The sequence below is a fragment of the Ursus arctos genome, unplaced genomic scaffold, assembly GCF_023065955.2.
Source record: "Ursus arctos isolate Adak ecotype North America unplaced genomic scaffold, UrsArc2.0 scaffold_11, whole genome shotgun sequence".
In the NCBI taxonomy this organism is placed as follows: Eukaryota; Metazoa; Chordata; class Mammalia; order Carnivora; family Ursidae; genus Ursus; species Ursus arctos.
In genome coordinates this window covers 30967103-30983436 of record NW_026622775.1, presented here as the reverse complement: position 1 = coordinate 30983436, position 16334 = coordinate 30967103, and the positions used below count along the sequence as shown (strand labels likewise).

At 43.6% G+C, this 16334-nt stretch overlaps 1 protein-coding gene across 1 annotated transcript in view; it reads left to right on the top strand.

Moving 5' to 3' along the window:
- The window catches only part of TBC1D9 (TBC1 domain family member 9), a 109108-nt gene that overhangs the window by 39123 nt on the left and 53651 nt on the right, over nt 1–16334 (top strand). The window contains exon 2 of the mRNA XM_026499388.4: nt 5475–5585. Within this exon, the coding sequence (XP_026355173.1) occupies nt 5475–5585 (111 nt within the window). The remainder of the gene's footprint in view (nt 1–5474; nt 5586–16334) is intronic.

The following is a 16334-nucleotide window of genomic DNA, read 5'->3' as shown; positions in this document are numbered from 1 at the left end:
GCAGTTTTGTAATGTCTGATAAGGTTTAAAGATGCACTTACCCTATGACCCAACAATTCCATTCTAAAATGTTTTCACATGCTTAAAACATCATATATAAGGAAAATGATTGCAGTGCTTATTATAGGAAAAAAATTGGAGATAAACCCAAAATGTCCTTTATTAGGAAAAAGAGTAACTTATATTTATACAGTGGATATTATACAGCATTTAAAACGAGTGAATCAAATTTACAAGTCTAACCTGGGTCAACTTTATCATCATTTTATTGGGTGAAAAAAACAGGTTGCCAAACAATTTCTACTCTTCATCATTAATGTGAATTTTTAAGTGCACATCAGTGTTAAGTGTGCATTCATGTATGTACACGAGGGGCAATAAAAGTATAAGGACCTGGGTGGGGGGAATACAAAACAACCTGACAGTGGTGAATGGAGAGAGGGAAATAGGATCGAGGAGGCATTAAGGGGACCCTTGCTATGTGTGTTACATTTGCTTTGTTTAAAAAAAAAAAAAAAAAAACAAAGCAGCTGAGGTCAGATGTTGAAAGTCAGAGTAGTGGCGCATGTATTTGTAATTTCCTATACTCTTCTGTGGTTTTGAAAGCCATCCTTGAACAATAGTGCTTAGGGCATCTGTGGCAGTCTCAGCGGAGGGACTGTCCCTGCCCGTGCACTTGACCGTTCTGCTGCCATGGTCTTTGTAGACCTCTGACTGGCTGCGTGGCTGAGGGGGTGGAGGAAGGCTGCGTGAGCTGTAGGATCTTGTCCCCTTTAATGTTAAGGTATTCCAAGATCATCAGTAGGTGATGGGTCATTGTCACAGGCACATTCCTACATTCCTGCATGGGAGCAGAGCGAGCGATGACTGTGTGTATCGCACACCCTCCAGTGCCCACAGGCAGATGGGAAGCCTAAACGTACCAATTTTGTAGTGTTTTCTGAATCTCCTTGAAAACAGCATTTTTATGTTACAAGATGCCCCCAAACTAATACAATAGGTAGAGTTATTTTGAGGGCCATAATTTGACTCAGTTATCTCAGGCAATCAAAGACTGTTTAACACCAGAAATAGCTGACGAGAGCAGCTGCTACCAGCGCTTCGTGTGGGAAATGATCAAAGGTTCAGTATTTTGACAGCCATTTCAGAGGTATGAGTAATAAAACTTCTAAGAAAATCTTGATTGCTGGGTTGGTTTTTTGGGGGGGTGGGGTGAGGGGGATTGGATTCTCTGGCTCAGATTTCCCATCTTGTAGTATTCTGTATGGATAGTGGCTATAGGGGGAATATTTTCCCTCTCCCAGAGTCTTGACTCTTTGTACCCATAGCGTGTAGGTAGCACAGTGGTAACTTCCGTAGGTTTTCAAAACCTAGCGCTCATCCATTGATCAAACGTGTGTTCAGGGCTTACTGTGCCCCAAGCAAAATGCAGGACCTAGGAGTCAGAGAGAGTCAGCCTCCACCATAAGAGGTCCTTTGGAAAGAGGAGTCCACGTGGAACGAGGCAAATGTGCAAGTAATTTTAAATAAATTCAATAGATACTACAGAAGCAGAACTTGGAGGGGATGAGGGGTAGAAAGAGAGGTTTTAAATAATTAGGAATTTGTCATTTAAGGCAGTGGGAAGTGAGAGTTAACAGATAAGCACAACATTCCAAATGGAGGGGAAATTCCGGTCAGTGTTACAAAGGGAAAGGGCACATCTGGGTTAATGTGGAAGAGTGTATTTCTTGATTCGACTGGCCACCTGCATACCTCGATTCACAGTACTACTTTTTTTTTTAATTTTATTATTTTTTATAATAATTTTTTATTATGTTATATTAGTCACCATACAGTACATCCTTAGTTTTTGATGTAATGTTCCACAATTCATTATTTGCGTATAACACCCAGTGCACCATGCAATACGTGCCCTCCTTACTACCCATCACCGGCCTATCCCATTCCCCCCACCCCCCTCCCCTCTGAGGCCCTCAGTTTGTTTCCCAGAGTCTGAATATCTAGTACCTTAAATTTTCAAAGAATTTTCACAACAGTTTTCTGATTGTACTGAGTGCACGTCATGTGAGTATTACAATATTATGCTGTCTGTAGTCTAAAGCATTTCAGCATGGACCCTCTAGTAGGTATGTGTGTACCTATTTGTTTTCATCTAAATCTTACTGGAAGCTGGTGGTGCCAAGTTGTGAATGCACACTGAGCGTTCATGAGCTGCTATCTAATCAGAAGCCCTCACTCTGGGGTGTGTTCTTTAAACAACCCAGTTCTCTTTGTCCCTGAGTGACCCTGGAGATTTTGTTAATTAGGATCGTGGGTATTGAAGATGGATTTTAGTTGGGGACATTTGCGGTGGCCAAGATGAGTGGATCAGGTTGAACCTTTTCAGAGGCCTTCCCTCCTGTGTGTTACAGAGTATAGAAGTCTAGTGAGACCTTAAGGATGGGGAAACTGAGGCTCAGGGAGGCTGGGTGTGAGAGTTGGGTGGTGGCAGGGCCAGGGCTGAAGAATTCCAGAACCAGGACCGCTTCTGTTGGCTGCTCTGCCCAACGAGCTGTGCTTGCCCATGAAGAACCTTTGTCTGTGAGGACACTCTTGTAGGCTCATTAAACCCTGTAGGCTAATCCTTGACCGAATTCCCGAAGCCCAGAAGGAAGTGTGTGTTCCTTTGAATCAATGTACGTGACATTTCCAGTATTTGGGGATTTCATTTCTTCTTTTGATTCAAGAAGAGTGAAGTATTACAAACACTCAGTTACGAATGATGTACTCGTGTTTCTAGTTAACATTGAAGGGAATCCAGCTTAGCTCACGCTCTTTTCTGCTTTCCTATTAATATAGTCTTTCATCTGCAGAGAAATGAAAAGGAATTAGAGGTCCTTGCAGTAAATCCACGCCACAGTAGAGAAAACAAAAATGCATACATGCGTGGCATTATGTGGAAATTTACCCCTTGGAAAACTGTAGGCTGTAGGGATTTTAATGTATTTCCTACAGGCCAGATCAAACAAATGAATTAATTTCCACTTTAGTGAAAGTTTGTTTTTCCTGGTGTTTTCAGGTTGACTATGGTCACTGTGGTTTGGAGTGAACCTAAATGTGCTCCTGTCCTTGGACAAAGACCAAGGACAACTGTAGGACTTGCCCATGGTTAACCTCCTGTAGGCTTCTTGATTAATAACCTTGGTCCAGGAAGGCAAGTGCTATTATAATCACTTTACAACTGAGCCAATCAAAGCAACAAGAAGTTAAGTGGCATGTCCACACCACAGAACTGGTTCTGTCAGAGTCAGAGCCAGAACTGAGCTCGTGGGCACGCTAGGTGACTCAGCAGTATGGCTCTTTCCATGATCCCAGGCTGCCAGTGCAGAAGGAAGTGAGTTTCAGTGGCATCACCCACAGCAAGGCATTCAATATGGTGATAGGGTGGGAACCAAACCTCAAGACATTGTCACAAGACAACATGTCAGGAGATACTAGTGGCAAGAGTTTCAGCAGAACTTCCTGAAAATCCTGCTATGAGCCAGGCACTGAGCTTCCTGCTTCCCGGTCTGCAGCTTCTCTTCAACAGGAGCAGAGCAAGTGAGCCTGGGGGCCTTTGCTTCCCCTCGCAGCCGCAGGCTCTCTCAGTAGTATCCCAAAGCCATTTTTAATAGACATGCCATCTAAGTAGAAGTCAAACTAAATAAAGGAGTGTCTTGGCAAGTTCTAGACAGGTTTCTTTCTTTCTCTTTTCTTTCTTTCTTTCTTTCTTTCTTTCTTTCTTTTCTTTTCTTTCTTTCTTTCTTTCTAGATTTTATTTATTTGACAGAGAGAGAGACAGCCAGTGAGAGAGGGAACACAAGCAGAGGGAGTGGGAGAGGAAGAAGCAGGCTCCCAGTGGAGCAGGGAGCCCGATGCGGGGCTCGATCCCAGGACCCCGGGATCACACCCTGAGCCGAAGGCAGACGCTTAACGACTGAGCCACCCAGGCGCCCCTCCAGACAGGTTTCTTAACCCCTATTCCACTCAGCCTCTTGCCCTGAAATCCTGTTACATTCGATCTTATTATAAGAACAATCTTGTAACTGCGATACTGTCTCCATTTTGTCATTGAGAAAACCGAGGCATTGGAAATAAGATGTCTTGCCCTAAGATGAAAAGTAGCCCAAGTTCCTAACTGGTTCTTCTGAGTCCAAATCCTGCTCCCTGCTGACTTCTGTCAGACGTTTGGAATAATCATGGGCATTTACTTTATGGGAATCTTCTGGATTCATCCTGCCAAGTTAGGGATATAGTTTATTTGACTTTGTGAAATTTGTGGGTGTGTCCATATTATTTTTGAATAGTGAAGAAAATGTTCGGGGCCTAATACCAGGCTGGGGTAGATAGAGGAGGCACTCTTTCCTGGAGGAAGGGTGTTGGAGGAATGGTACTTACAAAACAGATTTGCACTCCTGAGAACAGAAAACACTGCCTCTTGTTAAGTGAGCATTGGTGTACTGAGTATTTGCATTTCTCACAAATAAATAGATAAATTCATTTGTTGACTGTTGAGGCATCCTGGACTTGGATGACGTGGGCAAGTTTCCCCCAGGGTCTGGACAGATCAGTGGGGTTCCTGACCCACAGAATGCCACCGTATGCTACCCCAATGCCTTTTCTGGTCCTCAGCCTAATTACTGCATCCTTGCAGAGGGCAGTCACCTGCAGCCATCTCTGGTTTTAATGATGGATGTGACAAATGCCAAAGGACTCTGCCACTGAGGTGTGAAAATGCTTGTTTCACAGTCCTTGTTCACGCCTAAACAAGTGTTCAGTCACTGCTTGGCCTTCTCCCCTACTAGATTATAAATGCCTTAAGGACTCTGTCTTACTATGTTTTGTGCCCGGGGGCTTGGCCTTGCACCTAGTAGGTACTTCCTTGGTGTTTGCTGAGCTGACCTATACTTTTTCAATACAAAGAAAAGTGGGACAGATTAAAATAATATGTAGGCCAGCCTGGCACACTGACTCAGATAGACATGACTGCTTCCCAGCCTTGGCAAGTTACTCAAATTAAGGATTTGTTTCTTAGGTGAAAACGGGGAGGAAGTAATGCACATTGGGCATAATGTAGATAAAGCAGAGACACCAACACGTAAGTGCTTAATACCGTACTTATTTTTATTTTAAGTAAGCATTTGTAAATACCGGCATATGCCAGGGACTGAGCTCCCAGCTCTGTCAGCCTCCCATTATTTTTGATACCAGCAGACTGCCTTCCAACTTTGCAGTTTCTCTTGGAGGTTGTTGGAACAAGTACTGTAGAGCCAGCATCGGACTGTTTCAGATGAACATTTTGTCACGGTGGGGTGCGACAGGAGAGGGGCTGTCGAGAGGGGTTGTAGGGGAAGAAGGAGGTCCAATGGAAGGAGTGTGTGGACACTGCCTCTGGGAATTTGGGGAAGCACTGGGGAAACCCTTAAGCATTCTTCTCCCTTCTCCACCCTCAGGCCTTCTCGTGGGTACCCTTGATGTCGTGCTGGACTCCAGCGCTCGGGTGGCTCCTTACCGAATCCTATACCAGACTCCAGACTCTTTGGTCTACTGGACCATCGCCTGTGGTAAGTAGTGATATTCAGAAATACAGAGAAACATTATCATTAACTTTCTGCCAGAAGGGAAGGAACCTTTATTTGGGAATACAATCAGTTGGTATGTTAGGGTAATTAACCATAGCCACTAAAGCAGGTAGACTCCAGATCTTAATGGCTCCTTTATCTACCCCATTCTCACTCTGGCAAAGTCTCCTTTGGATCCTGGGCCTTCTCCATCCATAGTGACACAAAGCCTGCATGGGAGAACGACTTAGAAGGGAAAAGTGGGAGATAAAGGCACGCCCACATCTAACTCCCTGGGCCCAGACGTGTCACACACATCTCTTCCACTTACACGGTGTTGGCTAGAACCAGTCACGTGACCCCAGCTTAACTCCATGGGCAGCTGGGAAATGAAAAGGTATGTGGGGACTACTTGGGTGTACTAAGTAATACTTACATATCTGAGCACCCTATTTCCTACTTGAGTAGGGATCTTTTTTTTCCCCCCTGATCATAATCTATAATAATGTCCTGTGTTTAAAAAGGTGGTCAACAGCCCTGCCATTATTGGATCTCTCACAAGAATTTTTAACCCAAAGTGGCCAAGATTTTTTTTAGGTATAAGTTTGCATGTGGCTTTGCAAATAGCCATAGAAAAAGCAAAGGCACTGAGAACTTATTTTTTTTCCATTTTTTTACCTCCGCTTGATTTATTATTATTATTATTATTATTAGACTTTATATTTTAGAACAGTCTTAGATTTACAGAAAAGTTGGGCAGATAGTACGGAGAGCTCTAATCTGCCCTCATATACATAGTTTCCCTTATTATTAACATCTTATCTTAGTATGGTACATTTGTTTTAGCTAATTTACTTTTTTTTTTTTTTAAGATTTTGTTTATTCATTTGACAGAGAGAGAGAACACAAGCAAGGGGAGTGACAGGCAGAGGGAGAAGCAAGGCTCTCCGCTGAGCAAGGAGCCTAATGTGGGACTCGATCCCAGGACCCTGGGATCATGACTTGAGCTGAAGGCAGACGCTTAACCGACTGAGCCACCCAGGCGCCCCTTGATACACTATTACTAAACAAAAGCCATAGTTTATTTAGATTTCACCTAATGTCCTTTTTCTGTTCCAAGATCCTATCCAGGATACTATATTTAGTTGTCATGATTCTTCAGGCTCCTGGCTGTGGAAGTTTCTCAGGCTTTCCTTGTTTTGGATGACCCTGCCAGTTTTGAAGGATACTAGTCAGGTATATTGCAGAATGTCCCTCTATTGGAATTTGATGTTTTTCTCATGATTAGGCTAAGGTGATGGATTTTTGTTGAGGGAGATCAGAGAGATAAAGTGCTATTTTTATTACATTATGTCAAGCAAGGGTACACATTGTTAATTTATGACTGATGAGGTTTTCCTTGATCACCCAGCTGAAGAAGTATTTTTTTGGTTTCTCCACTGTTATATCACTACTTCTTCCCCTTTCCATGCTATATACTCTCTGGAAGTCACTATGCACAACCCACCCTTAAGGAGTGGGGATTTTTCATTTATTCAATTATTTTTATCAGTATGGAATCATGCATATTGATTTTATACTTTGGAGGAGTCCAATGCTGCTTTATTTTCTTGCTCAAATCATTCTAGCTTCGGCCATTGGGAGCTCTTTCAGTTGACTTTGCTCAGTCTTTAAATTGATCTCTACTCGGTAGGAAGTACTGTCCTAGGATCTAAAGATATAACAATAATTAGATCCGGTCTCTGCTCTTGAGAACAGAAATAAATATTCAATTATAGCCCAGTGTGAGCCAGTACCACGCAGTGCCAGCTGATTGCAGGGTGCCCAGCTAAATGCAGGAATCTCAGCTGGCCTTTCACACAGGTAGGAGAGGTTATCTGGGTGTGATTTCCAGCTGCCAGAAGGCCCTGGTGCCCTAGGAATGCTCCCTCAAGGATTTAATGGTACCTGAAATTCTAACTTTGTAGTGTTATATTCCTTTCGAGTTATTCTGGTTAGGGTGCAAACAGTCCCATGAGAAATGATGGAATATATCAGTCATTTATGCATTCTGGTGAATGAAGGAATGGCATCAGGGTGCAGGGCATGGAGAAAACCACCTGGGAGGGAAGGGTGGGGATTGGAGCGAGAGGAAGGAGATCGAGGCTAAAGGAAGAGGGAAGCGGGGACCCTGAAGAAGACAGGCCTTCCCCAGCCACCCAGGCTTTTCTAAGCCAGCACTCCAGCCATCATTCAATACACAGGGGAAGGACCCAATAGCTACTGTAGAGGGGAAGCGCCCTGGGGGGTGGGGTGGGGAAAGGGTCACAGTTAGTCGGCAAACATTCTAGAATGTGTTAAAACAGACATTGTAGGCAGCAAGTGAAGAGGTAAAAAGAAAGGGAATTGGAAATCAGGCAGAGCCGCTTAACCACTTGACTTAACAACCGTGTGGAAAGGACACTCTGACACTTTCTCTCTCACCTTCCAGCCTGCCTACCACTTGCGTCCAGAGGCTTTTGAGATCCTTTGGAGTCTGGAGCTCCTTGGAGCCCTCTTACGTCTCCTCACAGCAACTCTAGGCGCCTGGCCTTGCCAGTCAGCTTGTGTTTACGGTGAGGGGAGCTGCTGGTGTGTGCCTCTGTGACCTTTCTTTCCCTGCCGCCTCAGCCCTAGCCTTTTCTTCTTTCCCTGTGACCCGACGTCGCTACTCCTCAGTTTCTGGGGCTTTGCCATTCTATGATTCTGTGAAGCGGGTGTTCCTGTGAATGCTCGTGTAGGACAGAGCCCAGAGTTTCAAAGCTGAATTATTCCTGAATTATTTGCCAAACCAAAGCTAAGGAACAGGAGGCAGTACATGCTGATGGCATAATTTATCCCACAAAGAGATGTACTTTCATTTCCCCAGTAAATAATGCCTGTCACAACTGCATGATCTCATTAGAATAAGCCAAGAACAGTTTCAGTTTAGCTTTTGTGGATATTGATTACCCATAGAGATACCTCCAGAATTTCCTTATGTAAGACTCCACGGAAGTAACAACCAGTGTGAAAGTCCCATTCACCCATTAGTCCTTCTTACCGATTTCCATTTAAAACCCAAATTGCTGGCTCCGTTTCAGGAGAGGATTTTAAGAGCGGAAGCTGCCAGCTTTCAGATTTCTCTGATACGCTGACCTTTCGGTTTGTAATTTTAATGTTGTTTTTTTGTGAACTACAGAATTGGTATTTGGTGGGACAGTGTGTCAAGAGCTTTTTAATTTGCTTAACTTTCATGAATCTTTGCTGTAAGAGAAGCATCAGCAGAAAACTAGGTGAGTCTGACTCCCTGCCCCGTAGAAGCCACAGGATTGCAAAACACTGCTGTGCGCCGTACGCGTCGTGAATTCACAGCGTGTAAATCGGATTCAAGGGAGCGTCTACCATCAGTGTGTTCGTGTAGACCACTTTCTATAGAAGAGCAGGGGTAAATCCTAGGTGTTTGACTTGCCTTAGACTTGAGCCGCAAAGAGCCAGGCAGGGGGAGTCTTTTGCGTTGAGTCTCACTTACTCCCAATCTAGCAGTCAGTCACCTGGCCCTTGGCGGTATGAACCATACAGAAAGAAGAGCGGGGAAAAAGCAAGAGCTATTTGGTAAAACATTATTTTCATATGCTGCTTCTAATTTAACAGTTGTATCCAGATTGATTGGTTTGTTTTGTTTTGTTTTTTTACTTTTCCTTGGCATTGAGACCTTTAATTGGGAAAGGGACCCCAAAACAGTCCTCAGTAATGACTGTTTTTTTTCCACTACCACCCAAAATGAAGCCACCATTCTCTTTGGTTTTTTTTTGTTTGTTTTTTGTTTTGTTTTGTTTTTTACGATTTATTTTATTTATTTGTCAGAAAGAGAGAGTGCAAGCACAAGCAGGGGGAGTGGCAGGCAGAGGGAGAAGCAGGCTCCCCGCTGAGCAGGGAGCCCAGCATGGGACTCGGTCCCAGGACCCTGGGATCATGACCTGAGCCCAAGGCAGATGCTTAACCAACTGAGCCGCCCAGGCGTCCCGACCACCTTTCTCTTTGGTTGATATTCCATTGTGCCATCAATTCTAGCCTGCTGAATTGCATTTTGCTCAGTGGTTTATGCATTAAATTATACCTTTTGCCATCTCTAAGAACATAAACGAAGCAGTACCATAGGAATTTGTCTAGCCAGCTTTGTTGAGCTTGTTATATTCCGACAGTCTCCCCTTCTCCCCACCAGTCAGTTCACTGACCATTTTGCATCTGAGGCTCTCATTAGGGAGCTAAACAGCTACAGGTCTTCCCTCAGCAGCTGGTGTTTTGGACTTGGTGCCCCAGAGGCTGGAGAGAGCCCAGTCCTCTGCCCTCCTTGGCCTTCATTGGATTTCAGTAGAAGGCAAACCATTTGGCTCTCCCTATTAGAAGAGTTAGAAGGTTCTAACTGTAAGAAGGGTTATACAGCCTCAGTGAGAATATAGACACATAAAAATGCTGGTAACTCCAAAGACGTTGTCTACAGAGGAGCTCTGGGACCACCGAGAAGAGAGACAAACAGAAAGAAAGAAGGAGCTGATGACAATTCCCTGTGGATACATCTGACCTTCCAGCAGGGCTGATAAAGGAGATGGGATGGGGGATGTGTGTTTGATGGGCACTTCACTGATGACACAGCCCTGCTCAGTGCCTTGATTGGGCTCCCTGCTGATTTAGTTTCTCTTTTCTTTACCATCCCAGAATTTCATCTGGGCCTAGATGGTCATTCATTTTCAGACCTGCAAGATATTTTAGTCACCATCTTGCCTAACAGTTTTATTTCACTAGGATGCAGAGGCAAGGTGAACTGCCCAAGTTCACAAAGCTGGTTGTAGCTAGTTAGTGCAGAGCTGAGACCTAATTCTTAGGTCTCCCCCTTCCTAGCCCAGCACTTTTTGAGCAGTGCTATACTGGCTTTTATGATGAAGCATTCTTGCAGTCAGCAGCTGGGAAGACCCAGCGTTTAATTAGAGATTGCTAGTTGCTTCTGCTTCTGCCGTTTCTCTACACTAGAGAGAGAAAATGTGGGGTAATTTAGTTGCCATCCACATGAAATGCATGTAATGTGGAAGTTCGTATTTTATCATCCTTTCTTGGTCCGGGTAGCTCAAGAACTATTCTCGTATCCTTGGGAACACAGCAGCTTAAGAAAAAGAACTTGAGGGGCGGCTGGGTGGTGCAGTCAAGCATCCAACTCCTGATTTGGGCTAGGGTCATGGTCTCAGGGTTGTGGGGTCGAGCCCCGTGTCAGGCTCTGTGCTCCGCAGGGGGTCTGCTTGGAATTCTCTCTTCTTCTCCCTCTGGCCCTCCCGCTTCTGCTCACTCTCTCTCTCTCTAAATAAATAAATACATCTTTAAAAAAGCGAAGCTCAGGTGTCTGGAGTCTGGGCTGTGCCAGGCAAGGAGAAAAACTAAAGATTTGGGTTTTTTCCAGGGGAAAAAAAAGAACTTGTTTTTTTCTTTAAATAATACATGTTCATTGCAGAGAATTAGAAAATACGGATAAGCAAAAGGAATAAAAGTTTGAAAACAATAATGCCACTCTCCAAATCACCTTTTGTTTATTTTTTATTTATTTTAATGTTTTTTTAAGGATTTATTTATTTATTTTAGAGAAAGAGAGAAGGAGCACACGGGTGTGGAGGGTGGCAGAGGGAGAGGGAGAAAGAAACTTCAGCAGACTCCTCGCTGAGTTCGGAGCCCCACATGCGGCTTGATCTTAAGACCCCGAGATCACAACCTGAGCCGAAACCAAAAGTCAGACGCTTAGCTGACTGAGCCACCCAGGAGCCCCTCCAAATCACCTTTGAGATTTTGTATATATATGTGTGTGTGTGTATGTAAAAACATATATGTATATATGTGTGTATGTACATATATGTATAGGCTTTCCATGTTAATAAAACTATTTCTGTAATGTCAGTTTTAATAAGTAGACAATATTTTATTTTGTGTGTAATATAATTTATCTGATACACTATTATCGGAAACATGAGTCTTTTTTCCCCTAATGTTAATTGCATTTTGAACAACCTGAATCAATATCCTCTGAAAAAAATCTTTTCACATTCCTTTATTCATCACTTGAGGGTAAATTTATAGAAATAGATATGCTGAGTCAAAAAGTATACATATCTGTAAGGCTTTTAGTGTCTCTGGCTGGATTGCCTTCCAGAAAGATAGCCACTTACTTTCTCCCCATCAGAGCGGGAAAGGACCTTGGCACTTAAGTGAGATAAGTAAAGTAAGGAGATCAACCACATCCAGGACTGTAAGAATTTCACAGTCAAGGCTGGAGGAGTTACCCGGGCTTCTCTTTTCTCAAAGTGGTTATAATGCTATGAGCATATTATTATGACCCATAAGAGATCAGAGGCAGGGTTATGTAAGAAGCTTACAGTAGTTACACAAGGAGTTGTTCTAGGCGCACCTTACTCCAGTAACGTGCACACTTTGCAGTCTGAACATAATGATGCCACGGCCAGAGAGATTTTTGCTGAATGTGTGTTACTCAGGCAAGGGTTAAACAGCCGCTATCTTAGTGCCCTGACATCAGAATGCGTCCTGCATCACCTGTCAAATGAGATCTTTGTCTATTGCTTGCAATGGTAATAGCAAAAGCAGCTGTTTATTGAGTGCTTTGTGTATTCTAGACCTGTGCTAAGGACTTCACATGTGTGTGTTATCTTCTTTAATCCCCAGCACAAACCAATGTGGTATGGGTTATTACCTACATATTACAGATGAGGTATTTGAAGCACAAAGAAATTAAGTAATTTACCTACGATTACAAGTCAGTATGTGTACTTTTGAAACCAGCTGTACTGTTTTTTGACATCAAAGCCTGTGTTCTGATCTATGATGTGATCTTGTCTCCCTGATAAGCAGGCTTCTTATTATTAATCTCTAGTCATACTTACTGCACTTACGCAGGTTTTGTTTTTTTGCATTTTGTTTTGTTTTCCCAACTAACATCCTTTTTTTAAATTCAATTCGTCAACATATAGTACATCATTAGTTTCAGATGTAGCGTTAAATAATTCATTATTTGCGTATGACACCCAGTGCTCATCCCAACACGTGCGTGCCCTCCTTAGTGCCCATCATCCAGTTACCCCATCCCCCCACCTACTCCCCTCCCGCAGCCCTCAGTTTGTTTCCCAGAGTCAAGAGTCTCTCATGGTTTGTCTCCCTCTCTGATTCCCCCCCCCCCTTCAGTTCTCCCTCCTCGCTATTCCTTCTGTTCCTCATAGGAGTGAAACCATATGATAATTGTCTTTCTCTAATTGACTTATTTCACTTAGCATAAACCCCTCCAGTTCCATCCACATCAATGTAAATGGTAGGTATTCATCCTTAAGTATAGGTTTCGGAGCTAGGTAATCATGCATCACAAAGAAATAGCTGCTGATTATCTATCAGTAGGGCCCTAAGCCTTTGTTTTAATCCTCAGAGGCCAGATATGATAGAATCAAATCGTGGGTCCATCTTAATACTTCTTCCTTTTTATTTCAAGTAGTCTTTATGTACTTTAAGATATATTTTAAGTTAGGTGAAAGGTTAGACTAGGATGATTTTGTATTTTTCATCATCTTAAATAATGTTCAGATTTTGCCCAGATATGTGCAACAGGGCCTATGACTAGCATTCTTAAAAACAAAACAAAAGAAATAAAACAAAAGCCACCACTCCAAAAGATAAAGATTCCCATTTTTCCAAAATTAATTTCTAAGTAACCTTAAGCCCCTCAAGTGTTGATCTAGTTTTTACCACAGCAGAATGCTTCAGCCTGGATTGACTTGGATTTTCTGAAGAATTCTCATTCCCAATGCCATCTTTCTTCGTTGTTCCAGCTGATTGCACAGTCAGGTCAGCTTGGATTTCCTGCTGTAGCTCTGCAAATGAAGCCTTTCCAGAAAATCGACAGCCAAGCCCTTCCTTTCTTATTCTGAGCATCTAACACCTTCTGTTCAAACTTCTGGGTAAACAGACCAGTCCCTAGTCACAGCACCGGAGCCCCTGTTACCTCGCCTTCAAAAATAACAAAAGAAAGTTTCCAAGATCTTAACTATTGCAGCACTTGTATTTAGTGTCTTGAGAAAGGAAAGAGCTATTTATAAGGAACATTTAGGATTTCAACATTTTTCCTTTGGCGTTTTGCTCATTCCTAAAGAGTGGTCCAGCAAAGTGACAGTGGGTCTCAAGCAGTTAACAGGACATTTGCTCTGTGATCTCTGAGAGGTAATGTGGACTCTTTGGTCTGGAGTGAGAACTGGACAGGAATGGACACCTGATTACAGAAATACTTTTTAGAAGAGTGGCGTCTTTAGAATTTGTCTCGTCTGCTGGGTCAGGGAATCCAGCTCTGTTTTATCCCTATTGATTGTACTTCTAGTCCCCAGAACCTGGAGCATTCAGGAAAGTGTTCAGACAATGTGGTGCTTTTCTATAGTAAGCAATAAATGTAAAAGGTATATTTCATTACTCACCCTAGAAAATATCTCTTGGGAGATGAATGGATAAAGATGTGGTTCATATATACAATGGAGTATTAATCAGCCATCAGAAAGGATGAATACCTACTATTTACATCGATGTGGATGGAACTGGAGTGGAATATGCTAAGTGAAATAAGTCAGTCAGAGAAAGACAATTATCATATGGTTTCACTCATACGTGGAACATAAGGAATAGCGTGGAGGACATTATGAGAAGGAAGGGAATAATGAATGGGAAGAAATGGAGACAAATCATGAGAGACTATGGACTCCGGGAAACAAACTGAGGGTTACAGAGGGGAGGAGGGTGGGGGGATGGGGTAACCGGTTGATGGGTATTAAGGAGGGCACATGTTGTCATGAGCCCTGCGTGTTATACACAACTAATGAATCATTGAACACTGCATCGAAAACTAATGATGTTGGCTAACTGGTCATAATAAAAAAAAAAGTATCTGTTGGGTATAGATAAGTGTCCATAGTTAATTCCTGAAACTACCAGTGGCTGATGGCATTTGTGTCTTTTTCTCTTCTCGAGTAGTATATGGTGAAAATGGTTTCCTATAATGGTACACAAAGTCCTTCCTTATCTAGAGCTCAGTCTTCTGGAACTTTGGAATCTTAGATAATAGATAGAGCCAGAAGAAACCTCCAAAACCTGTCTGGTAGTACAGAAGCAGGTCCAAGGCACTGAGCACACTGAAAGAGCTGCAGGACCTCAAGATGCTGAGATATGCGGTGTCGGCTCCTCTCCTATATGTGGGAGCAGTGAGCGGCTCAGGATAACTCTAGAGGCCTAGTCTTTTCATGTGACACTCAGAAGTATGGGAGAAGCAACAGGAGATGGAGAGCAGAATGGAAGCCTCACGGGCAGCAGCAGTGGGGGGCAGTGGTAGTAATCGAAGATAGAAATGCGGGGATTTCCATCCTGGGCAGCAAGAAGTAGAAGAGCCGGTGGTGCAAATGGTGTTAGGTGGTACAAGGTGGAGATCATGGACATGACGGACAGTGTAACAGGTGGGACACAGCAGGTCCTGGGACGGCAGAGAAGGCAGTAGGTGGGGAAACAATGTTTATAGTAAATCTGAGCTTTAGTACAAGGGTACTGTCTCTCTCTCTGCTTCTCCCCTGCCCCTGTGCTCTCTCTCTCTGTCTAAAAATGAATAAATAAAATCTTAAAAAATATATATTAAAAAAAAAAGATGAGAATTAGCCATAATGTCTTTGTATTTTATCCACGACAGTTGGAAGTATGAGTAAATGTTTGTTGAATGAGTATATGTGTGCACCTACACCATTTTTACCCTGCGTGTGTGGGTGGCTGCGTGTGCTTACGTGAATACGTGCAGAAGGAACACTCTGAAGGCAGCATGTGCAAAGCTGAAAGCACACCTGTTCTGTCCTGGGTCTTATAGCTGATAAGACTTTTCCATCCAGAATAATTGAACATTAGTGAGGGTGAGCCGAGGCTGGATTCCAGAGCCAACGTAACCAGGACTCTAAAGTCAAGTACCTGGTCAAGGGCCGCGCATGGTAAGGTACCAGTCAATAGCCAGACCGTGTGAAAACCAGCCTCTGGAAAGCACCTCTGCGATCAACATAGGCAGGGGCAGAAGAAGAAGCAAGATCAGACAGGTGCTGGGAGTTGTGCCCGGCAGGTCTGTGGAAGCTCAGCCGTCCCGTGGGTCTCCAGGAGTGCCTCTGTCCCGAGGTGCACACATCCGACAGTGCCAGCAAGCACAGGTGCCCGGGGTGGCGGGCTCATGGCAGGCATTAACAGGCTCCATCTGCCTACCACAGCCAGTCACAGCTGGTGATGGTAGGGACCTGTTTACGGACAAGGAAGGGCACGGCATGTTTTAGAAACTTTTCCAGTGACCAGGGTGCCTGCTTGTCTCAGTTGGTTACACGTCTGCCTTCAGCTCAGGTCGTGATCTCAGGGTCCTGGGATCGAGCCCCTGAGTCGGGCTCCCTGCTCGGTGGGGAGTCTGCTTCTCCCTCTCCCTCTGCCCCTCCCCTGCTCATGCTCTGCTTGCTCTCTCTCAAATAAATACATAAAATCTTTAAAAAGAAAGAAACCTTTCCAGTGACTGTTTAAAATTTTGAAGTCTGAAGTGTTTTAAAGCACTCTGGTAAACTCCAAAATGACTCATTCCCCTCAATATTCCAAATGGGCATTGTTGTTTGCATCTGAAAAATATTTCCTATTTTCCAAAGTATCTCTGTGGACGTTATTCCT